This window comes from Lepidochelys olivacea (assembly GCF_965140295.1).
Source record: "Lepidochelys olivacea isolate rLepOli2 genome assembly, chromosome: 22".
In the NCBI taxonomy this organism is placed as follows: Eukaryota; Metazoa; Chordata; order Testudines; family Cheloniidae; genus Lepidochelys; species Lepidochelys olivacea.
Genome location: NC_140432.1, coordinates 4878128 through 4903127, shown reverse-complemented (window position 1 = coordinate 4903127; position 25000 = coordinate 4878128). Strand labels below are relative to the sequence as shown.

Genomic DNA, 25000 nt, shown 5'->3' with positions numbered 1-25000 from the left:
GCATCTCCCCCGTGGGGGGGGGGGTTGCACGTTGCCAGGCCCGTCTCTGCGGGGGGGGGGCAGGGTGCGCCCCAGCCCCGGGGGCTCTACTGCAGCACGCGGCCTCGCCGAGAGCCCCAGGGGTGCCGGGGGGGGGTGAGGGGGGGTCTCCGTGGGCAGCCCCCGCTCTGCAGCGCGCAGGGGCTGGAGCCGCCCCGCCCCCCGGGGGGGGGTTACTAATCCGGCAATTAAACATTTATTGGCGCCCGCACCTGCTTTCCGCGCCCCCCCCCCCGCCCCGCCCGGGAGCCCCGCGCGGCCGGTGCAAGGAGGCGGCAGCGCCGGCAGCTCAGAGCGCGCTGGACGCTCGCGCCGCGCCAGGCAGCTCCCGGGCCCGGCTCCCCCCGGCCCCCCCCGGGCCCCCCCCGGCTCCCGGGCCCCCCCCCGCCGCCGCCATGCTACGCTACCTGCTCAAGACGCTGCTGCAGATGAACCTGTTCGCGGACTCGCTGGCGGGGGACGCGGGCAACTCCTCCGAGCTGCTGCGGCTCGGCCTGAACGGCTCGCTGCCCGCGCCGGACCTGGCCACGCTCAGCCGCGCCAACGGTAGGGGCCGGGCCGGGCCGGGCGGGGCTGGGCGGGTCGGGAGCCCGGCGCTGGGTCGGGGTCAAGCGCGGGGCGGCGACGCTGTCCCGGGACAAGCAGCGCGCGCGGGTGTCTGGAGGGAGGGGGCGGGCTGTCCCGGGACAAGCAGCGCGCGCGTGTCTGGAGGGAGGGGGGGGCTGTCCCGGGACAAGCAGCGCGCGCGTGTCTGGAGGGAGGGAGGGAGGGGGGGCTGTCCCGGGACAAGCAGCGCGCGCGTGTGTCTGGGGGGAGGGGGCGGGCTGTCCCGGGACAAGCAGCGCGCGCGCGTGTGTCTGGGGGAGGGCGGGCTGTCCCGGGACAAGCAGCGCGCGCGTGTCTGGAGGGAGGGGGGCTGTCCCGGGACAAGCAGCGCGCGCGTGTCTGGAGGGAGGGGGGCTGTCCCGGGACAAGCAGCGCGCGCGTGTCTGGAGGGAGAGGGGGGCTGTCCCGGGACAAGCAGCGCGCGCGTGTCTGGAGGGAGAGGGGGGCTGTCCCGGGACAAGCAGCGCGCGCGTGTGTCTGTGGGGAGGGGGGAGCTGTCCCGGGACAAGCAGCGCGCGCGTGTGTCTGGAGGGAGGGGGGGCTGTCCCGGGACAAGCAGCGCGCGCGTGTGTCTGGAGGGAGGGGGGGCTGTCCCGGGACAAGCAGCGCGCGCGTGTGTCTGTGGGGAGGGGGGAGCTGTCCCGGGACAAGCAGCGCGCGCGTGTGTCTGGAGGGAGGGGGGGCTGTCCCGGGACAAGCAGCGCGCGCGTGTGTCTGGAGGGAGGGGGGGCTGTCCCGGGACAAGCAGCGCGCGCGTGCGTCGGGAAGGAGGGGGTGTCTGTCCCCCTGTCTGCTTGTCTCTCCTAACTGCGTGTGTCTCTCGGTTTCTCTTCTCATTGGGACCCTAACACCCACCCCCCCGACTCTGCCCCCGCAGATCCCGCCGACAAGGCTGGGGAGCACCCAAAGGACTCGGGCGCCTAAGTCCCGTTTTCCAATGCGATTTCAGGCACTTTCCAGTTCAACGCAGTCCCGTTTGAAAATGGGACTTCCGCGCTGGGTCACTTAGGCGCCTAATTAACATGTTACCCCTGGATGACCCCAAAGCCCAGAAGGGAGCATCCCTGGGGGAGGGGGGCTCTCCAGGCGGAAGCGGAGCCGTCCCGGCCGTGCCAGGGGTGCTTTGTTGCCCCATTCATTGTAGGGGCGTGTTTAGGAAATGGGTGCGCTCGGGGAGTGGGGCGCCGAGAGAGTCTCTCGGCGGGGAGTGGCTGGCGGGGCGGACAAATTGCATTTGGTCCCTGAACAGAGGGTGATACGGACAGCCAGCGCCCTCTGGTAGCCACCGCTGGTAAATCACTTGCGCCCGATTTTCCCTTCTGGTTTGTATAACTTTGCAACTCAAATGCGCTGCGCGCCAGAGTAGTGACTAGAGGCGGGCGGAGCCAGGGGTGCTGACGCTCCTTCCATCGCCCCTTTTGGATTTTGCAAATCCAGACCAAGATTTGTTGAATATCGTCCCGGTCCAGGGACAGATCAAGGGTGACTGTTAAATTGGTCTTCTACCTATGACATACAGATGTCTTGGCCAACCTCCTGGCATGACCCATGCCCACGATAAAACCCGATTCATTGTTCCCAGGGAAATTAACTATGTCCCGGTGAGTTGCTTACAGCCCAGGATGCCCGAGTGCTCTGGGGGTCGCTACCCATCTATGCTCGCCTTCCTGGTGCTGGGAAGTGATTTCACCTCTGTTTAAAAATAGCCCTCATGCACTGCCCCCATGGCCTGGACCCGGCAGCATAGCTCCAGGTAGGGGAGTGCTGGGCACTGTTCCTGTAAAGCCTTTCAGGGCAGCCCCTGACCTCCTGGCCCTGCACTGTCCCAGTCCCATCCCTGGTGGATCGCTCACCTGCCCAGTAAGCACTGGCTCTGCAGGGCATTGGGCTCTCATTCAGAGCTGAACTGGGCTGAATATGGGGATCCTTTGCCCAGGAAAGGACCAGGAACCCTGGCCTGATATAAATCACATGTCCCTGGACCTGACAGGTTTGACTCCCAGTTCTTCCTCCTCTGTTTGGTGTATATTCCATAAAGCCCTTGTGCTCTGGGGCAGCAGTGGGGGGAGATGATGGTGTTCCTCATGATCTGGAGGCTCTCAGCCGCACTGAAGGTCTTTCAGCTCTCTGTGGCAAGCTCCAAAGACTTTATGTTCCCTGCCCATCCCAGCTGTGACACGGAGGCATTATCCCTGCCCCTCTGCTCCCCCTCCCCCCATCTAGATAGCGAGAGACCCTGTCAATGTAAATAACACTCAGTGCTTCTCAATGTGGTGCATTCACGTGGCTTTTGAAATAGCGACTCCCTGGCTCACAGGAGCTGGGACAGCTGTGCTGCCCAGCAGGAGCCGAAATGCTGCAGCCCCAGCATCCAGCTCCGCAGCGATTTATCCATTTACTGGAAGGAATTAAGTGGGGGTGGAGAGAGGAGGAATTCTTCCCCTTCTGGAAAGAAGCTGTCAGTTTGCACTGGTGCTTCTCACGGGGAGCCAGCCTCCTAGGATAGCCCCAGCTCTTACTGGAAAGGCTTTAACTGCTCTGGACAAGGAGCAGGGTGTCACCCTTCATGGCCATGTAAGTACCAGCTGGTAAATACTGCGTGACCGCCATCCACTTCATTGCCCATTGCACCACAGTAGGTGAAAACAGGCCAGACGTGTAGATCCTACTCAGAACTTTGATGCTTTTCAAGTGCATTCTTGTGCCACTAGAAAGCTGACTTTGGGGAGAGATTACAGTGATGGGGATGCAGGTAAAGGGGGAATTGTACCCAGCCTGGCCGATCAGAGGCAGGGGAATAATAGCAGTTGGAGGGTTTTTCTCATTGGATGCACCACTAGAGAGCGTTTGGACATTAGAGGAGAATGGTCACCGCTCCTGCTTGCACACGGTCCCTGCCCTGCACATGCTGCTCAGAAAGCCCTTTCCCCTTTCACTCATTACTGTGGAGATGTACACTGGGCCCTGTATCCATCTTCTCCCTCAGTGTGAGTATCCAGCCATATCGGACCGATGAGTCTAGGGTCACAGGCCAACCTGGGTATTCTACAGCTGCTGAGTTTGTCACTGATTCCACTTCTGGCCCCAACACAGCGCTCCAGATTCTGACTAATCGTTTTCCTCAAAACCCCGTGGACCTGATCCTCGGTGTCGGTGAGCATAAATCAGCACATTGACTTCAGTGGTGCTGTGGTGATCTACACCAGCTGAGGCTCTGGAAACCAGCTCTAAGGGTATGTCTACACTATGAAATTAGGTCGAATTTATAGAAGTCGTTTTTTTAGAAATCGGTTTTATATATTTGAGTGTGTGTGTCCCCACAGAAAATGCTCTAAGTGCATTAACTCGGCGGAGTGCTTCCACGGTACCGAGGCAAGCGTCAACTTCCGGAGTGCTGCACTGTGGGTAGCTATCCCACAGTTCCTGCAGTCTCCGGAAATGAGATTCAAAAGTTCGCGGTTCTTTTCCTGTCTACCTGGCCAGTGCATCTGAGTTGAGAGTGCTGTCCAGAGCAGTCACAATAGAGCACTCTGGGATAGCTCCCGGAGGCCAATACCGTCGAATTGTGTCCACAGTACCCCAAATTCGACCCGGCAATGCCGATTTAAGCTCTAATCCACTTGTCAGGGGTAGAGTAAGGAAATCGATTTTAAGAGCCCTTTAAGTCGAAAAAAAGGACTTCATCGTGTGGACGGGTGCAGGTTTACATCGATTTAACGCTGCTAAATTCGACCTAAAGTCCTAGTGTAGACCAGGGCTAAGCAATGCAGTGTGACCTGCCTGAGTCAGCAGCCAGCCAGAAACAACAGGTGTTAGCAGTGTGACTAGACCCATCCCTTTCAGTTTGGCAGGGTGTTAACGCTGTAGCCCAGGGATACTAGCGTTGAGATTTACACTGTCAGCTGTTTCACTGATGGCCTTTCAGCGGTGACATGGCCTGTGGCTTTCTCCCACAATCCCAGATGACCTCCCTGAGCTGCCCCTGCCCAGCTGCTTGACCGTGCTGTTTCTGCTGTGCAGTTAATGTCTTTAAGGACCAAAACGGGTTTGTTATCTTGATGCAATTATCATAATCCCAGGCTCATTCTTAAGGACCCCTGGGGGATCCTTGGGTACTATTTGCAAAAGTCTGACGCTCCAGCATGGGGCAGGGCCTGTAGATCTCTAGGGGAACCTGCCCTGTAGCTGTAGAGGGGCCTGGGACCTTGCCCTTGTAAACTCCAGGCATACTGCTGCTCCTGCCTCTGGCCTGTGTCTGCTGGGGGAGAGGGGCTCCATGTGAGGGGAAGGCAGAAGGACTGTGACTAAAAAGGGTCTGGTACAATACAAGGGGCATCAGGGCTGCCAGTCAGCCCTGCAGCCTCCTAATGAGCTGCTTCTATTCCTGCAGAGGAACAGGGAAGCTGCTCCAAAGGGCTGGCAAAGCTTTATGCATGGAGGTTGTGTGGTGCATGTGGGGAATGCGGGGGCTTTATTAACACCCGCACTTTCCTTCTGCTCTGGCTTCACCATTCACATAAGCTATTTATTAAGATGGTTTGGCAGCTTTTCTGGACAGTCGGAATAACAGAGCTGGGAGCTGTCTGTGGAAACCGTTATCCTTAGGGAAGGAAGAGGAACTGCATCAAGACCCTTTGCAGACCTGGTCCGGCTCCTGCAGAGCCAAATTCCCAGCAGTCCCTCTGTTGGGCTCATGCTGGGCTCCCCTTGGGGACATGCCACAGCAAACTGAGTAAGACCTGCAATTCCTAAAACAGGGAGGAAATGGCTCCTGCCACCAGTCCAAATGGGCCAAGGGTCACATTAGCTGAGGCCATGTCTACCTAGGGAAGTTGCACTAGATGTACTTAAGGTGTGAGTTTAAACTGCTTTAATTAAATCAGTGCAAACCCCTGTGTGAACACATTTGAGTTTAGTTTAATCAGGAATTGTTTAAGAACGATTTACAAGAGGTTCAAAAAGCCACAATCCAACAATCAAGGAAGAAGGCCAGACTGGTTAAAAAGCTGACCTGGTTTAGAGGGGAAATTAAGGCAAAAACACACAAAATAAATGGAAGAAAGGAGAAGTTGATAGTAATAAATATAAATGAGAAGTTGGGAATTGTAGAAAATTGATAAAGGAAGCAAAGGGACAGAAGGAGAACTCTATGGCCAGCAGAGTTATGGACAATAAGAAGGAGCTTTTAAAATATGTTAGGAACAAAAAGAGTCCTAACAATGGTATTGGTCCATTACTAGTTGGAAATGTAGAATTACCAGTAATAATTCAGAAAAAGCAGAAGTGTTCAATAAATATTTGTGGAAAAAACAGATGATGATGTCATATCATATGATAACAATCATTCCATTCCACTCCTATCTCAGGAGACTGTTGAACAGCAGCTATTAAAGATAACTTGCATCCAAGAGTTTTAAAAAATAAGTTGTCTGAGGAACTTGCTGGACCATTCATGTCGACTTTTAATAAGTCCTGGAACGCTGGACAAGTTCCAGAAGACTGGAGGAAAGCTAATGTTGTGTCAATATTTAAAAAGGGTAAACAGGATGACTCAGATAATTCTAGGCCTGTCAGCCTGATATGGATCCTGGGCAAGATAATGGAGCAGTTGATATGGGACTTGCTTAATAAAGAATTAAAGAAGGGTTATGTAATTGATGCCAATCAACATGGGTTTATGGAAAATAGATTGTGTCAAACTAAGTTGATATCTTTTTCTAATGAGATTACAAGTTAGGTTGATAAAGGTAATAGTGTTGATGTAATATACATAGACTTCTGACTTGATACTGCATAACATTTTGATTAATAAAACTAGAACAATATAAAATTAACATGGCACACATTAGATGGATTAAAACCTGCCTAACTGATAGGTCTCAAAATTTAACTGTAAATGGGGAATCATTGAATGGGTGTGTTTCTAGTGGGGTTTTGCAGGGATCGATTCTTGGCCCTACGCTATTTAACATTTTTATTAATGAGCTGGAAGAAAACATAAAATCATTACTGATAAAGTTTGCAGATGGCACAAAAATTGGGGGAGTGGTAAATAATGAAGAGGACCGGTCACTGAGACAGCATGATCTGGATCTCTTGGGAATCTGAGTGCAAGCCAACAGTCTGTGTCTTAATATGGCTAAATATAAATGTATTGGAACAAAGAATGTAGGCCATACTTACAGGATGGGGGACTCATTGACTCTGAAAAAGATTTGGGAGTCACAATGGATAATCAACTGAGCATGAGCTTCCAGTGCAACTCTGTGCCCAAAAGGGCTAATGCGATCCTTGGATTTATAAACAGGGGAATCTCTAAGGTAGAAGGAGAGAGGGTTTTTAACATCTGTATTTGGCATGGTACATCTGCTACTGGAATACTGTTTCCAGTTCTGGTGCCCACAGTTCAAGAAGGATGTTGATCGTTTGGAGAGGGTTCAGAAAAGAGCCATGAGAATGATTAAAGGATTGGAAAACATGTTCTCGGGGCCACGCTTCTGCGGATCTGGGAAAGTGCGACCTGCTCTGGGAAGGTGCAGGGGCCTGCCTGGCTTTGAGGAGAGCAAGGATGCTCCCAGTGCAGCCAGGTGACATGTGCATTACAGCATCCTGCCTGCAACAGAAGAGTATTGCTTCCATCGCCTTGGAAACCGCTTCCCTCCTGCTGGCGTCCCTCCGCAGGAGGCAGCCAATCAGAAGGCGCCGTGCTGAGCCTTCTTTGCAGCCCTCTTGCACGGAACTTGCACTGATGCTGCCCAGGTTATGACTTCAGGTTGCGGAGGTGCTAGGCAGGTGGTGTCAGACATCATGCCTGTTAGCCTGGGAGACCAGAGGCTACTGGCACATGCTACCAGCTTTGTGTGCGTGGATCAGGGGGACATGAGGGAGGCGCTGAGCATGCTGGGTGCTGACTCCCAAGTTTCCTTGCCTCAGGAGGTCTAATCAGGGCTGCGTGAATTGGAGAGCCAGGAACCAGCCGGGGCAGCAGCCAAGGGGTGTGTGTGCAGGAGAGGAGGAGCAATTCCCACAGCCATCTGCAGTGCACCCAAGGGCATGAAAGTGTCACAGGTGCCCCAGGACCCGTTAGGGAGCTGCCCTGGGGGCCCCTGAAAGAGGTTTTCTAAATCAGCCACTCCTGAAAACCAAAATCCTGGGCTGTCAACTGGCCCCCAAGTGTCTACCCTGCAATTCCAGCCCCTACAGCCTGCAGCTTGGCCCTAACTGCGGGCAGGGGGGGCGGGGTCTGTCGTCCTTTCTATTAAAACAGGCGGCTGCACCATCGCTCAGAAGATAACTGCCTGAGAGCTGGGTCTGCAAAGAGAGCAAACTGTTCTCTGTTCCGGCAGGGTCAGGAAAGGGTTGACGTCCATCACTAGGGTAAGGGGAAGCTGCTGCCCTGCCCTGGAGAAATGAACAGCTGCTAGGCCTGGGCTCAGCCAGGGGCTGGTTGGCTCCTGACCAGTCCTGGGGAGAGAGGAAGAATGGCCCAGTGGTGAAGGCCCATCCCCTAGGAAATTCCCTGCTCTGCCACAGACTCCCTCTGTGGCCTTGGGCAATGAATCATAGAATAGAATCATAGAATATCAGGGTTGGAAGGGACCTTAGGAGGTCATCTAGTCCAACCCCCTGCTCAAAGCCGGACTGATCCCCAATTAAATCATCCCAGCCAGGGCTTTGTCAAGCCTGACCTTAAAAACTTCTAAGGAAGGAGATTCCACCACCTCCCTAGGTAACGCATTCCAGTGTTTCACCACCCTCCCAGTGAAAAAGTTTTTCCTAATATCCAACCTAAATCTCCCCCACTGCAACTTGAGACCATTACTCCTTGTTCTGTCATCTGCTACCAGTGAGAACAGTCTAGAGCCATCCTCTTTGGAACCCCCTCTCAGGTAGTTGAAAGCAGCTATCAAATCCCCCCTCATTCTTCTCTTCCGCAGACTAAACAATCCCAGTTCCCTCAGCCTCTCCTCATAAGTCATGTGTTCCAGTCCCCTAATCATTTTTGTTGCCCTCCACTGGACTCTTTCCAATTTTTCCACATCCTTCTTGTAGTGTAGAATGCTCTTAGCCTCTCTGCACTCAGCTCCCCCTCTGCACAGTGGGGGGAATTGGGGCCTTGCCCTGCCCCACAGGGGTTGTGTGACGGTTGTGAGGTGATGGGGGGGCCACGGATATACCACTTATGCTCTGGTGACAGCTTAGATTGCCAGGGGAGGCAGATGTGATTTCTATTCCTGGGTCCATCCCTGCATGGTCTAGGGCAAGCCATTGCCCCTCTCTAGGCAGCTGATCCCCATGTGTACAGCACGCCTGGTGAGGGCCAGTTTAATTCGTGTCTAAGGTGCTTTGAGATCTCTGGAGGGAAGGGCAGAGTAGTGTTGTCCCCAATGACAGTGGACCTTGGGGAGTTAATTTCCGTGTCCTCATGGGGGGGAGCAGGGTTTGCTTGACAAGCTGAAGCTGGGGGGAATTGTTGTTTTCCTTTGTGGGGGAGGGGGCCCTGATCTCCAGCAGGGAGCAGATGCTGGTTTGACATGCAGCATGGAAAGCGGGGCTGGATCCGGGATCTCCCCAGCATCCTCTCTGCTGGACTTTGATGCAAAGAAACCATTTCACCTCTTAACAATGTCCTCATCCTCCTTAACTGTGCCCTTTGTCCCTAGCTGTCCAGTGCCCACAGGCTCTCTTGCGTGTTTCTTGCTTCTGATATTTTCTTGTCTGCTCATTTTTGTCTTTTGGTGATTTGCTGGTCGGATTCCCTGTTACATCCTAATTTCCACCTTTCATTTCCCCTGGCTGGTGAACTCAGGGCACGTGCCTTTGGTCGTCTGATTAGTGACCCCAGAGTTGGATCTCCAGGTTTAGCTCTTGAGCCTCACATGTAACCAGGCAGGTGTGTCTCTGGTCTACATGCCTCCTTGCGCGTTTGGGGTGTGTGTGTGTGTGTTTGTGCCTCCAGGACTCGGGGGTGGGTCCTTACGTCCCCTTCATGCTAGTCTCAGGATTTTAATTCCCTCACTTTTGCCTTCAGGACTTTCTGATGAGCCTCCTCCTGTTCTGAGTCTTGTGGCTCCTGACTACACTGGTCCCTTCCTCCCCCGCAGCCCTGCTGAGCTTAGACCTTGGCCACACGAGGAAACGAGGTTGGTATAACCATGTCACTAAGGGCCTGTCTACACTTACCTCCGGAGCGATCGATCCAGCGGGGTCGATTTATCGCATCTAGTGAGACACAAAAAATCGACCGCCGAGCGCTCTCCCGTCGACTCCAGTACTCCGCCGGAGCGAGACGTGTAGGCGGAGTCGACGGGGCAGCATCAGCAGTCGACCTACCGCAGCGAAGACACCGCGGTGAGCAGCTCTAAGTACGTCGACTTCAGCGACGCTCTTTTCGTAGCTGAAGTTCCGTAACTTAGACTGACTTAGCTCCCCCCCACCCCCCAGTGTAGACCAGGCCTCAGGGTGTGAGGAGTCCACGCCCCTGAGCGACACAGTTCAGCCGACCTCACCCCTGGTGTAGACAGGGAGAATTCCCCGTTGCCTCTTGGGGGAGCGCAGCAGGAGCATGTCAAGTGCAGACCAGCCCTTAGCTATACTGTGCAAACTGGTGCTTAATGGCTCAACAATTGTCACCTCTTGAACCACCTCCCCTGTGCGGTTCTTAGGGCTGAGTTGCGAGTCCCCTGCCCTCCTGCCTGCCCCAGAGAGCTGTTCCAAGGGGCAACCGTTTAAGGTGTCAAGCACCTGCTTCTCCATTTCCTGTCCTGCTGTGAGGTTCAACCCCTGGATAGGTGCTGTGTGAAATCCTCCCTTGCTGTCACTGTATTCAACTCTGCCTCCAATCTCTCCGGCGTTGCAGCCTCAGTCTCCGGTCCTTGGTTTCCAGGCTGGCAGTACAACTCCACTCCGGTATTTCAATTCCTAGGACTTGGGATTTGCCTCCCTATAGGTTCTACTGTAGGATCCAAATGGGATCTCATTAGAGTCTATGGAAACGTAGAATCCTAGAATATTAGGGTTGGAAGAGACCTTAGGAGGTCATCTAGTCCCATCCCCTGCTCATAGTTATAACTCATAATAACTCATAGCCAGGTATTGCATTTCCCACTGATGTTGGTCATTTGGGGTGCAGCCAGTCTGGTGGGGGCATGTATGGGGTTGTGTTAATAAAGGAAATGCTGAGTTAGGAACAGCTCTGTTGTGTGAGGGCGGAGTATTGACAAAGGGTCAGATCCTCAGCTGGTGTGAAACAGCCTACCTTGGTGTTTGCTGTGTTGCCTTACACCGGGTGGGATCTGGCCCTATGTGGCCCTCTGTAGGGCTGGCTGTGTGGGACTCAGCTAGCCCAGTGACAGGGCTGGGCAGGAGCCGAGACTGATAGGAGAGAGAGCCAGCAGATCTGGGGGATTAGCTGCCAAACGGCCGGACTCCTTCCATGGGAGCTGGCAGCTTCCCTCAGCAGCAGAGGGGTTTATGGGCTGCTGGTCAGGTGCTGATGGCCCCTCTGGTGCTGTGCCATGGGGTCTGTGGTGGCTCAATGTGGGGCACCGGTGTGCCTGAGGCCAGGCCTCTCCGTCCTGGCCGAGCGGGTCCGTGTCCCGTCGGAAGGGCCCGTTAGTGAGAGGCTGCTGGGGGCACTGGGCTCAAGCCGGATTACAGCCCCCCTCCCCCGTGAACTTTCTCGTGCTGCGCGCTGAGTGCTCGCTAATTATCTTCAGCAGCGGGAGTGGAGCCGAGATGGCGCCTGGCTGGTGGGGGCGAGGAGACAGCAGGGCCGAGGGGGAGCCGCAGCCCTGCCACGTGCAGCGCGCTGGGCCTGGCTTTGAACAAGGGCCGTGCTCTCTGCTCCCCTTGGGGGGCTATGATGCCAGGGAAACACTGCTCATCGCTGCCCCGCCCTGGGCTGGTGCCTGCCCTGCCGGGGTCTGGAGCAGGTGTGTGCAGCGCTGGGGGGTGAAAATCACATCAGGCTCTGAAAACCATGAGACTGGCTGAAAAATGCCAGCTTGGAAATACTAATGCACAACTTGTCCCTCAGGGGCTGTGAACTCGCCTGGCACCAGCTTCATGTCCCAGCCCCCAGGGCTAAAACATATTAAAGTGTGAAATGGAAGTCGGGGTTCTCCCAGCCTCTCCTGACTCCGGGAGCTGGGGCTGCCGTGTGAGCTGGTGACGCAGGGCGTCTCAGCCTGGCCTCATTGCTGTGCTCTGGGGCACAGAGGAAGTGCCCAGCTCCCCAGAGTGCTGGGGGTGGAGGCCCCCAATCTGGGCTGGGCTGCGCTTCCCACCGGCTCTCTCTGGATCTGCATGCTGGACTGTGGGTGCAAGCCCCTTTTCCTGCAGCTGGAGCCAGGCTCTTGCCAGGCAGTGCCCAGCTACCTACCGGGGCTCTTCTGGCCAAAGCTGGGCGGGCCAGAGAGTGAGGGTGTTGGGTGAGCTGCCCTGTGCAGTGCTGGGGGGCTCCCCCAGTGGGGGTGTCTGAGGGACACTGCTCAGCATTGCAGGGGGACCAAGGTGTCCCTGCAGTCACTGCCTCCCATAAAGGGGTGCCTCCATCCTGGCAGCGGGGCTGTGCCCCCTGCTGCTGTTACCCCCGTGCTGCCCTGTGCCCCTGCCCTGGCAATTTACCAGGAGCTGGGGCAGCACCTGCCTGGCGCAGCCTCGTCTGAGTGTCCGAGCCAGGGCCGGCCATGGGGCTGCAGCAGGACAGGCACCAGCCCAGCGCAGGGGTTGCTGACAGTGCCTTGGGCCCAGCCCCCGAGTCTGGGGTAGCAGGAGGCTGCAGGCCAGGACCGAGAGCGGTGGGGTGAACCCCGGCTGGAAGAGCAGTGGGCTATAGGCTATGGGTCAGGGCTCAAGGACGTTGGCAGAGCTGTGTGCGAGGGGGGAGCAGCCTGTGGTTGGAATAGTGGGGCACCAACAGGGCTGATAGGGATGGACTGCAAGTTGTCTGTATATGCTGTGGAGCTGGGGTTATCCAGCTTTTCCCTGGCAGGATCCTTTGCACTTGGGCAGAATAATGTGTTTCACGCCCCCCACCCCGCCCAAGCGTCTATGCCTCCAGCCAGGGTGGGAGGGAGCCGGGCCCAGTGTGTGACCTTCCTGTGGACACTGGATGGGACCAGACCCCCCCCACCCCGGGACTCCAACGCGGCTCTGCTGATTGACACCCGCTGTGGATCTGGCCCTTGTGAATACTCCCCAGGTTCCCTCCACCAGTAGCCCCAAGGAGTCTGAGCTCTGGGGCTGGGTCTAGGGGCACTGGGTGCAGGGCTCCTTCCGGGCCTCCAGGTGCCATTGCCAATGGGGCAGGCTCAACGGGTTCTCTCCAGCAAGGACCCTGCGCTCCCTGCCAAGCATGCCCCCTCGTGCTCAGCTGGGGCGGGGCTGGGGGTGCAGTAGGCAGGCGGTGCTGGAGGCCGGGCAGGCCACTGAGGCACTGTAGAATCAGGCTGAGTTCTCCTGTGGGCAGTGAGCCTGCAGGGTGGGGGGAAGAAGGGTACAGAAAGCTGGTCCTGTGGCCAGCATGGCAGTTGCAGAGCCTGGGCCACTGAATCCTGGCAGTGCCCCCCCAGTGGTGAGCCAGCCCGGGCACAGAGGCATGGCCCAGCCACATCTGCAAGCAGAAGCACTGGGCTGGGCCAGTCAGGGATGTCAGGGGCAGAGGTTGCCACTAATGCAGCCTCATAAAAATGCCTGTCCCTCTGGGACCCAGCTGGGAGCCTCATCCCTCCTCCCCTGCCCTGCCTTCATGTCAGCAATGCCAGTCCAGCCTAGGGGCCAGCCCTGCCCCACTCCCTGCCCTGTTTCCTGCTGCCCCCAGCAGTCCCTGGCTGAGCCCAGGAGCTGCTGGCAAGACTGAAGCTGGGTTAGGGGTGTTGCAGTGGGAGCAAGGGGAGAGGCAGCGGGGGGGGGGAGGCTGAGGTGAGGAGAGGGGCAATGGGGGGCACTCGGACACCACAGGACATAGACAGGTGGTGGCGTGGGGGTCTGGGTGGGGCCGAGACCTGTCCCATGCTCTAGGGGCCAGAGTGGTGCTCCCCAGACACTCTCACCCTGACACCCGCCCACGTCAGGAGGTCATCTAGGGGGTCCCGTGGCCCCCATAGATGTCTGGGGCCTGGCTCTCTCCTGCTGCATCTTGTGGGGATCGGCTGCATGACCAGAGTGCAAGTGTGAAAGATTGGGATGGGGTGGGGGGTAATAGGCGCCTCTATAAGCCAAAGCCCCGAATATCGGGACTGTCCCTATAAAATGGGGACATCTGGTCACCCCAGGCTGCGGTGACAGCTCACCTTGGTGTGGGGAGCGGGGCATGGGTTTCACTTCCCCGGGCAAGAAGGAGCCGAGCCTGCCCCGGGGCCCATGATACCCATTCCCTATGCAGAGAACCCAGCTGGGCTCTAGGGGCACCTCAGCGGCAGCCCCCCCCCCAACCCCACCCCAGGGGAGTCTGGCTGGGCCCACGCAGGTGCCCCCCAGTGGGTGGAGCTTGGGCAAATACCATCCCTTATGTTTGCAGTTCCCCCCAGATCTGGGACAGCCCCTGTGAACCCACGTCGCTAGGGCCTGCATGACTGCCCAGTGGCTGCGGTGATGGGCGCTGTAGAAATGTGTCTGTGACATAACCTGGAAGGTGGAACATTCATTGCTCCAGCCAGCTCCTCCCCGACCCTGGCCGCACTTCCACTGCGGGGTGCCCCATGCCCCCCAGGAATGGGCCTTTGCTCCCAGGTGTCACCTTTGCCAAGTGGTGTCCTCCCAGGAGGGGAGGGTTGAGGGGGAACGTCCCTGCTTCCCAGCCCCATCATGTCCCACCCACAGCATTCCCTATGCTGGAAATGGGACCTGGAGCCTGGATTCCTTTGGAAGGGGAGTGGGGCGTGTGTTGTGAGTGTGAGCATGCACATGATTGGTGTGTCCGAGTGTGAGCACACGTATGTGTGAGTGAGAGCACACGACTGTGAGCATGCACATGCGATTGATGTGAGTGTGAGCATGTGTGTGAGTGTGAGCACGCGCCTGTGTGATTGGTGCATGTGTGTGAGTGTGAGCACGCGCCTGTGTGATTGGTGCATGTGTGTGAGAGTGAGCACGCGCATGTGTGATCGGTGCGTGAGTGTGAGCACGCGCATGTGTGATCGGTGCGTGAGTGTGAGTGTGAGCACGCGCATGTGTGATCGGTGCGTGTGTGTGAGTGTGAGCACGCACATGTGTGATTGATTGGTGCATGTGTGTGAGTGTGAGCACGCGCCTGTGCGTCTGCACCTGTCCCACTGAGCCCAGGTCACTTTGCGAGACGAGACGGGAGAGAATGGAGCAGTCCCCGCTGCCTTAGCCTGGGAGGTATGTTGGGGAATGGTGACACCCAGTGGCCATTTGCGGTAATTGCAGCACCCTGTTGGGGTGTATTGGGAATGCTGCGCTGGGATAGGACACTGGCCCACGAAATCCATCTGGCCACCTCATTCTGTCTGTCCATTTGTCTATCTCAAAGGAAACCCTGCTGACTCACAGGGCAGGTTTGTGACACCCCAGTGGGGCCTGGCTGCTCCCCTTTGCCTAACCCCCCGGCAGGCCTGCAGGACCCCAGCAACTCCTCCCAGTGTTGCCCCCCAGGGTTCAGACCCATCAGCCAGGCCCCAAACCGTGAGGCTGCTGGCAGATGACCAGGGTTAGCCTTGCTCTCTTGGCTTTTCAGTGTCTGAGCCCTCAGGCTGCACTGTATCATCTTTAAAAGCTTTTCTCCACAATCCGAAGGGCTCTTTCTAGTGGAAGCTGAGAATTTCCTATAATCACATGACTCCAGGAGCTGGGGCCTTAAGAGAAACCCCAAATGGCATGAGACTCATGATACAGCAGGGGGAGTTGGTGACATGGCGGTTGACTGCAGCATCTCCTCTTTGGGGAGCATGTTTGTCTGCACCCAGGTCTCTGCTCCCTTCCCCAGCTCACCCCAGGGCCCTTTTCTTCCCAGTTCTGGGGTAGGTGGCTGAGCATCCTGGGCAGCTGCCCTCTGCACAGCACCTCTCTTCTCCTAGCCAGAGTTTCCATATGGCCCTGCTCACCCTGGGGTCAAAAGTCCAAGGATGGAGACACCCCGCCCTCAAGTATGGAGGGCAGATTCCCAGAACACCTTGAACTAATGAGAACTGTCTCTTTAAGAAGAGAGGAAGGCTGGCCCAGTGGTTAAGGGGTTGAGCTGGGAGACCTGGGTTCAAGTCCCTGCTTTGCCACAGAGCAAAGTCACTGAGCCTGTCTGTGCCTCAGTTCCCCCGTGTGCAGCAGAGAAGTGTGAGTGAGAGCATACGAGTGTGAGCATGCACGTGCGATTGATGTGAGTGTGAGCATGAGTGAGTGTGAGCATGCATATGTGTGATTGCCCTGCTGCACGGGCTGTGAGGATAAATCCAGCCGTGACTGCGAGGCCCATGCACTGCAGCACTTGGGGCCTTGTCACTAGAGCCCCGCAAATCCGCAGATATCCGCTTTATATCCATGGGTATCCGCATCCGCGGGTGTGAATTTCCATGGGCCATTTTTGCGGATTGTGGATCGGATGCGGATACAGATCTTGTATCTGCACAGGCCTCTACATGTCACTGCCTCTGACCGATAAGCACAGGGTGTGGTACTTCCCTGGAGAGGGGGCTTGAGGTTGTGAGCAGGGGGCGGCCCTGCCTGTGAATGCTCAGATCCCGACTGTCACGCTTTCCTGGGGTGCCCAGGACTGAGAGTCACTTGTTACCCCTCCTCCCAGTGAGAGAGAGAGACTGCTGAGCTGGGTACCAGCTCCTGGACCCCCCGACTCTGTCACCCAAACAATCTTGCCAGCCCTTACATTGCTTTGCAGGGTAACAACAGGTGCACCCCTGGGTCCCTCTCGCTCCACTGAGAGGATCCCCCAGCATCCAGCCCTTACCCACCGCACACCCACAGCAATGACCAGGTAAGGTGTCCTGGAAGAGATGGCATATGCACCGTGTGATTGGCACAGCTTCGGGCAGGTCCGTTATCACAGCACACAGCTGCATCTGCAGTGAATCAATCATACCTTGAGTCTCAAAGGTTAAGTGTTACCAGACAGTGAGGGAAGATGAGACCTGGAAAGAGAAATGGTGACACATATAAACCAAAACACAAATGCAACCTTTGCTCTGCACTTGTCAGAGGCTGTTACCTTCTCTGCTTCCTAAGGGCCATTTTCTCCCAAAGATTCAGCCTTTGATAGAGCTGCTGGTTTCCATGTTGGTTCCCCACGTCCTTCCAGGGGTTTCCTCGCTCAGTGTATCCTTTTGCCTTCCCCTTGTATTACCCCAGAGTCCGTAAAATCCACTAATCTCTGGTGCCTGTTGATGTCACATGTCCCTGTTCTTTCTTAGCACTTCGTTCAAGCTGGGGATGGAGGCACCCAGTGAAACAATGCAATGCTTGATATCCCCGGGACTGAGTGAGCGAGCTAGAGGGCCTGGTCTGGGAGAAAACCTGTCCCTGCTGGAGGCTCAGACCTTAAGACACGCTCAGGCTATATTCTCACTATATACACATAACTTTTAGTCTCATCTATATATACAACTCGCAGTGATATTAAAGACCAGTGTGGCATCGGCTTTCCTTTGACAGCTCATGCGGCATTCTGTCCGTGGGGTGTAGTGAGTTTGTCAGGCCTGTTAGAAGTTACTGATGTGGAGCAGTGAACCCTTTGCCAGCTGGCTCCTCTCGGCCACTGTCTTGCCCTGATGTAATGCATGTCTGTGCCCCGGAGTGAGCCGATGTGAAGAACTGGCCTTCTCGGCACACAAGAGGTAGCGTCGCTGGGCTCCCGGCACTCAGCACTCTGCTCTGTGTTCTCGAGCGCCCCTTGGTGGCCCATGGGCTATGTACAGCCGTGCAAGCTATCGAGCACCCAGTAACCTCACCCTTGCTTGGTCAGGTCTCACGTTCGCTGCCTCAGGGTCTCACCAGTGCCGCGTGGAGCACATGCGGGGGAAGAATGAGGGGGACACTGTCCTGGCCAACGCTAGGCCCGTGCTGGGGGAGGCGATCCCCTCACGCTGCTGTGGCCGCACTCCATTGTTAGTGCCCTACCTGGATCCGAACAAGCGTGTTCCCGCTCCTGTTTCCCACCCAGGTGCAGACTGAATTTTGTTACGTGCACCAATATGGAGGTGAGGTGTGACAAAATTCATGTGGTGGGGGCCGGGCCGAAGGGTTCTTGTGGGAGGGGGCTCAGGGCTGGGGCAGAGGGTTGGGGGGGAGGGGTGTGAAGGCTCCGGCCGGGGGTGTGGGCTCTGGGCTGGGGCAGAGGGTTAGAGTGTAGGGGTGTGAAGACTCTGCTTGGGGGTGCGGGCGCTGGGCTGGGCTGGACTGGGCTGGGGGGGGGAGAGGCCCCTGTCCCTGCTGCGGGAGCTCTGGGGCTGCATGATAGGCGCCCCTCCCCCAGCCCCGGGCCACTCTGGCCACAGCTGGGTCCGGGCCACTCCAGCTGTGGCCGGTCCGAGCTGCAGGAGGGGTTGGGGCTGGGGGAGGGATGCCCCTCCCGCGGCCGAATGGAGGCCAGGCCAGGTGGGGGCTGGGGGAGGCGATGGGGTGCGGCCGAATGGAGGCCAGGCCAGGTGGGGGCTGGGGGAGGCGATGGGGTGCGGCCGAATGGAGGCCAGGCCAGGTGGGGGCTGGGGGAGGCTGCTGCGCGGCTGTGCAGCTTACAGGGAACTTCGCCTGGCCCCTCAAGCTGGCGTGACCCCCTGCTCAGTGCAGCATGCCCGCGGAAGAGGCTAGCCCACCTCACGGGAGAGAAGGTCCAGAGGCAGCCAGGTGCCTGGCTCCAGCTCCTAGGGCCTCTGTGAGGGGAGGGGGGCAGCGGAGGCTGTTGCCGGCACTGTCCTTAGGCTGGTGCCAGGGTCGTGTTGGCACAGAAGGAACAGCCAGGGCAGCCTCTGGCCAAGCCCCACCTGTTTCTCCTCCCACAATGCCACCGTGCCCCTTTGCTGCAGCGGGGAGCCAGTTCCCGCTGGCCAGCGGGTCACAGCAAGGCAGGGCTTCCAGGGTGCTGGCTCTGCCAGACGCCTGCTTGACCTGGAGAGTCTTCATGGTTTGGATTGTGCCCTGTCCCTGTCCAAGGGCCAGACAAACTCCCAGTCCCAGAGCTCAGTGGGCAGCAGAGCTGGCAGGGCCAGGAGAGAGCATGCTGGACTATTCCCCCTGAGAGCTAGCATCATGTATGCTCTGGCCCTGCGTGTTGGGAGCTCCATGTGGGCCTGTGTGTCCGGAGGCACTGCATTTCCCCGGGCTGCCCTGGACAGGTGGCTCTGCCCCCACCCCAGCATGGGTCTGTGAAGGTCTGGCCTTGGCCAGGCCCCAGCCCTCATTGTGGCAAAGTGTCCAGAAGGAACTGGGCTGTGAGGGGCCCAGGTGGCTTTAGCTCCTAGCTCTGGGAGCAGCCTTTGCAGCAGAGCAGGGTTGATGCTGGCTGGGAGCAGCAGGGCCTGTAAATCCATGTTTCATTTCAGAAGGCCCCTAGGTAGCACTGGTGTGTCTGTCCCTGAGCCTCCCCATGGAAGGTGGTTCCCTGGTAGGGTTGCCAACCCTCCCTGATTGGCCATGAGTCTCCCGGAATGGGCCTCAATCTTCTGGTGGCTACTGAAACCAATCTAGGAGATTTGAGGCCCCTAAAAGTCTGATCAGTGGCACAGAGGGGCTAAGGCAGGCTCCTTGCCTGCCCTGGCTCCGTGTGGCTCCCGGAAGCAGGTGGCATAACTGTCTGGCTCCTAGGTGCATGGGTGGCCAGCGGGTCTCTGCACGCTGCCCCCACCCCGAGCGCAGACTCCACAGCTCCTATTGGCTGGGAACTGTGGCCAATGGGAACTGCGGGGGTGGTGCCTGCAGGCAGGGGCAGCGTGGAGACCCCCTGGCTGCCCCTGCGCCTAGGAGCCGGACATGCTGGCTGCTTCCGGTAGCTGCCTCAGGTAAGCACTGCCCGGAGCCCACACCCTTCACCCCCACTCACACCCCAATCCCCTGCTCCACCCTCCTAAACCCAAACTCACTCCCTGAGCCAGCACTCCCCCCTGCCCCAGCCCTGAGCCCCCTCCTGCATCCAAACGCCCTTCCAGAGCCCACACTCCCTCCTGCACCCTAACCCCCTGCCCCAGGCATAGCTCGGAGTCCCCTCCCATACTCCAAATCCCTTGGCCCCAACCCCCTGCCCCAGCCCGGTGAAAGTGAGTGAGGGTGGGGGAGAGTGAGCGGCAGAGGGAGGGGGGATGGAGTGAGCGGGGCAGGAGCTCAGAGAAGGGGTTGGGCAGGAGTGTGGCCTGAGGGAAGGGGCAGGGGGCGGGCCAAGGGTGTTTGGGTTTGTGTGATTAGACAGTTGGCAACCCTATTCCCTGGTCCCTTGTGGGTCTGCTAATGTGCGTGGGTCACTGTAGGAGGGCGGGACGGGCATGTTGTCAGCGTGCCCCAGAGACTCCAGACAGGCACTGTAAGGCCATGCCACAGCACTGTGCACGGTACTGCTCGCCCTGGGCTGCGTGCAGTGCAGGGGCCAGTGGCCTCAGCAGGCTGGGGGTCCAGCCCTATGAGCAGTTCGTGATGGGATGCAAGGTAGAAATGTCGATGAGATATTTGGCCCATTCCATTCTGTCCCCTCCCTGAGGGCGGGCAGGCAGGAAGGAGGCGGGGGTAGATGAGGGCTGGGCCAGCGGGTCAGGCAAACGCTCATGACTTAGGAGACATGACAGCGTGTCCCTGCTCTGCCACTGCCTTCCTGTGTGCCCTTGGGCACATCACTTAGTCTCTGTGTGTCTCAGTTCCCATCCGCCTAATGGGGATAACGGCCCTGCCTTGCCACGTAGGGTGTTGGGAGGATGGATACGGTAAAGCTTGTGATGCACTCAGCTACTCCAGTGCCATAGACAAGGGTCAGTATGGTGTCTAGATCAGTGGCTCTCAACCTTTCTGGGCTCAGCACCCATCTGTAAATGTTTAGGGCCCAGCACGAGCCAGGAAACAGTCTGGGGGTGGAGGCCCTGGGGTGGTTTGGGTCGGGTCCTGCCCGGCACTCACCCCGCAGTGGCAGCTCCTGCATCTCCTGTGCTGTGGGGCTGGCTGGGCTTGGCTCTCCGCTCCGGGTGCTGCGACCTGTGGGTGCTGCTCAGGTTTGGCCCCATCCCCGACGGGAGCAAATTTGTGCCAATGCATTTGTGACCTGGCTCATGGGTTGGCAGTGCCACTCCCTCAAATTTGGCCCACCCGGACTCCCATCGTCATGCCGGCTGGGCCAACCCTGCGTGGCTCTAGGACCCCAGCGCCTGCAGTGTCTGGAGCAGGGGGGCGAGCCCAGCCCGCCCTGTGGGACAGGAGTTGCCACGTGACCCTTTGAAACAGTCTGGTGACCCAGTTTTGGGTCTGACCCTCAGGTTGAGGAAACCCTGGCCAGATCCTGTACCTGGCCTGCTCCACAGCCCAGCTGCTCTCCTCTTCAGCCTCCTCGGGCACCCTCAGGCTCCGAGTAGGGTTACCCCCTTTGCAATGCAAAGAACCCAGCATCCCTCCCCTTTCTCTCCACCCGCCCTGCACAAAGCAAGCCTGCTGCAACCCCAACCACAAGGCAACTCCGCCGTCCCCCGTCACCAGCCCTTAGAGAGATAACACGTGTAGATACGACTGATGTCTCCTCGCTCTTTCCTGACTCAAACCCCCTCTCGCATGTGGTGCACTTGCGTGTTGGTGGGCAGACAGCTGCTGTATTTTCAACAGTTTGGGTCGGTTATCGCTTAAACTGCGGACATGGGAACACTGAAGCATCTTTAGCTGGACGCAGAAACTTTTAACAGTAGCTATTCCAGTGTAGTATTAGAATAATGCAAATCTTTAGACCCGCATTTAAAGAAACCCAGCAGATTAAATTATTTTTCTTGCAACTAGCCAGGCCATAACCCTCGCTCCACAGGCTCGGGTGTGACCTGGATCCAGCACTCCGAATCCGGGCTTGGATTTCACAGCCATTCGTATTGGTCACAGTGGCTGGGAGCAGGGGTGGCTGCCAGAGGTTAGGAGAGGCTGCAGGGCAGAGCAGGGACGTGACTAAGGGGAAGAGGAGCTGGCCGCATGCAGCACGTGAACCGGGGTGCAATGGGAGACAAAGGCATTTGGCTCCCTCTAGCTGCTGGGCTGGGATTGGAACCAGATCTGCTCCCGCTGTAAGCCAACCTCACCCCTGGGTCAAGGCCAGCTGGGTGCCTGATGCCCACGAGAGTAGTGGAAGCAGTTTGGCAGGTGCAGCGCAGGGGGGCAAGCTGGGAGTGTGCTGGGGGCGGGGGTCAGTGATGTGGTTGTTACCCAGAGCCTCTTGCTCCTCGAGTTTCTGAGGCCCAGAACCTCAAAGGTTCCACTAAGTTTGAACCCTAGATACCTTGGAGCCTGGGCCGGAGCGGTTAAGGAGCCAGCTTAACCAGTGGGAGCTGGTCTCAATGGATGACTGAGCAATGAGCGTTCAAACCCTGGGGCTGCCAGGATAGCCACAGGACTCCAGGAGTCGGACGTGGGGCAATTCCAGTGCTGAACTGCCCTGCCTCCCTCCTGGACTCTGACCCATCCATAGCACAGCCTAATGGGTAGTGCTGATGACAGTCATCCTCTCCGGAGCTTTCCCTCTCCCACCCAAAGGCATCTTTCCTCTCAGGCTAATGTGCCTTCCTTTCTCTCTCCCTGTCCTGACCGACGTTTCATCCTTTAACTCCTGCCGTGCAGCACCAGCGGCTGAGATGGAGCCAGGTGAACGGTACGTGGGTGGGAGAGCCCCAGGGGAAACCCAGAATTATAGGAAGCGCGGGATGGGTTATTATTGCCCTCGGCTTTCCTCCTGAATTCCTTACCACTGTACCAGGGCACCTGCGTCAGTGCCTGGGCATGATGCTGGGGCATGCTGTGCGGCTGGAGAGACTGTCGCTTAGTGGCCATACAATAATAGGATCCTGACCGCCCATGGTTAGTATCGTCCCTACGCAGGAGTGGGGTCGTGCAAAGGTTGTACTTTGCATGCAAGCAGCTCCGGGTTCAAATCCGCTCTACGCTGCCAAGAGCATGGCTGGTGCCATGGGGTAAGGGTGCTGGCTCAGCAACAGTAGACCCCGCTTCAGTTCTCTGCTCCGCCACCGTCTTCCTGTGCTCAAGTCACTTAGCCGCTTTGCTCCTCGGCTCTGCGGTGGGTGGGGATAATGGCCCTTCCCTAGGGCAGGGGACTGGGAGGTGCTCGGGTAATGGGGACCATGTAAACACTTTGGATCAGTGGCTGACCACAGACCAGTTCTGGTCATTATATTCTGCTACTCTAAATGCCATGCACTGTCCCTAGCTTGTGGCGAGGTCTTGGGCACGCTGCTGTGGGGCTGATAAACAGCTACCGCTTTCCCTCCAAAGGGGCTACGGTCTGTGAGCAAGTGAGGTCCTTCCCTTGCATGCAGAGATTTGTACCATCGGCTAGTAAAGCACGCCGACAGGCCCTTGCCTGGGGGTAAGAGATCATTCTCAGCAGACCCTGTTCAGCATTGGGAGACGCTCTGCGGACGGTCTGTTGTATCAGGCAGGAGGTGTCCGCAGGTTCTGTATTTTAATTCTAAGACAAGCCTGTCCAGCTCTGGCGGGAGCTGATTGCTGGCTTCATACGCAGCCTCTCCCGTCGCACGGTCCCGGCCTAACGCACCAGGCCACGTGTTTGGCCTTGCAGGCTGCTCCCGTGCTTCGCCCGGTCGGCCTGTGGCAGGTGCCTGGCTCGGTGTTTGCAGTGTCAGACAGTTGTGGCGGGAGGGGTGGCTGTCCCTCTGGGTTGCGGTCAGGCCCGCCGGCGGGGGCCTGTGTGGCGAAGGGTGCAATGGCCCCGGGGCCCCGGCGATTTAAAAGGGCCCGGGGCACCCGGCTGCTGCCGCCCTGCTGGCAGCACAGCGGAGCGGAGGCAGGCTTCCTGCTTGCCCTCGCTCCCCGCCGCTCCCGGAAGCGGCTGACATGGCCCCACGGCCCGAGGGTGGGCAGGGGGCCCCTAAGCGCTGCCCCTGCCCCAAGCACCGACTCTGCCGCTCCCATTGGCCGGGAACTGCAGCCCATGCGAGCTGCGGGGGCGGTGCGTGCAGGCACCAGCAGGCGGAGCCCCCCGAGCCCCCCACCTGGGAGCCGCTGCCAGAGGGATGGGCGCGCCCAGCAGGGCAGCCGGCAGCTCGCTGGGCACCAGCCGGCGCAGCACCACCCAAATGTCAGGCGGACCGTGTCCGCGCGGACGTGGGGGCCCGGAGCCTGCTCTGCCCCGGGGCCCGGGATTGCTGTCGGCGCGGCTGATTGCAGTAACGAGCGCAGAAGCTGTCCAGCCTCCTTCCCATTCCCAGGCAGCGCCACCCACGCTGTACAACCGGACCCACGCGGCGGCTCCGGAGACGCCCAGCTCCAGGCCCTTTCCTTTCCAGAGGGCGAGAGCAGGCTGCAAAGAGCCGCTCTCCAACCAGCTGCACCCAGGGGGGCAAATGCTGCTGTCTCCACATCCCACAGCAGAGGGCGCCAAAGCCTCACCAGGTGGTTTCGTTCGCACTGTCTGGAGCAGGGCTCATTTCTGGACTAAGAAAGGGAGCGTTTGCCGTTTAGTGTTGTAAGATGCAGGGTGAATTCTTATCCCCTGTGGTAAGCCAGGCGCTCTGTTAATGCGACAGGGGCCTGAACTGTGCCGATGCAGGGGCGGAATGGGGGAAAGGGAATGCCCGGAGCAGAGCTGGGCAAAGAGGAGGAGTTTGTGAACGAAATGCTTCGCTGTCTACACCCCTGTTTGCCCTGTGCTGCAGGTCAGTGCAGCCGAGCCCCCCGTCGCTCCCATGGAAGCTGTGCACATAGCCTAGCCGGGGGCTTAGCAGGCGGGAATGCTCCTGGGAACGTAGACTGGAAAGCTGATTTTGCAGGATAGTCACTGAAAGTGAATTTTAGTCCCGTGGCTCTGGGCATTCCCCAAGGGGGCCTGGAGCTAAGAGTGTATCCCCCTGGCTGAAGGAACAGCTCACCTGAGCTGTTCCCACCCAGCTCCGAGCCCAGACCCCTCACATGGCCTGTCCCCACCCAGCTCCGAGCCAAGACCCCTGACATGGCCTAAGGTGTGGGAAGCCCCATGGGCACAGAGGGAGATGCCAACCCCAGGGTGTGGGGGAGCCTCATGGTCTCAGATAGACAAATGCTTTTCAATACCTTTGTTAGTGATCTGGAAGAATATATAAAATTGCTGGTAAAGTTTGCAGATGACAAATTGATGGGGTGGTGAATGAGGACAAGTGGATTCTGGGTCACATGGGAAACGGGGACATTTGAACAACACAGACAAAAGCAA

General features: G+C 57.9%; 1 protein-coding gene across 2 annotated transcripts in view; it reads left to right on the top strand.

Moving 5' to 3' along the window:
- The first annotated feature begins 419 nt into the window (after positions 1 to 419).
- The window catches only part of ROBO3 (roundabout guidance receptor 3), a 233677-nt gene continuing 209096 nt past the window's right edge, over positions 420 to 25000 (top strand). For both annotated transcript variants that reach the window (XM_084611808.1, XM_084611807.1), the window contains exon 1: positions 420 to 585. In XM_084611808.1, the coding sequence (XP_084467934.1) occupies positions 435 to 585 (151 nt within the window). In that variant the 5' untranslated portion in view covers positions 420 to 434. The remainder of the gene's footprint in view (positions 586 to 25000) is intronic.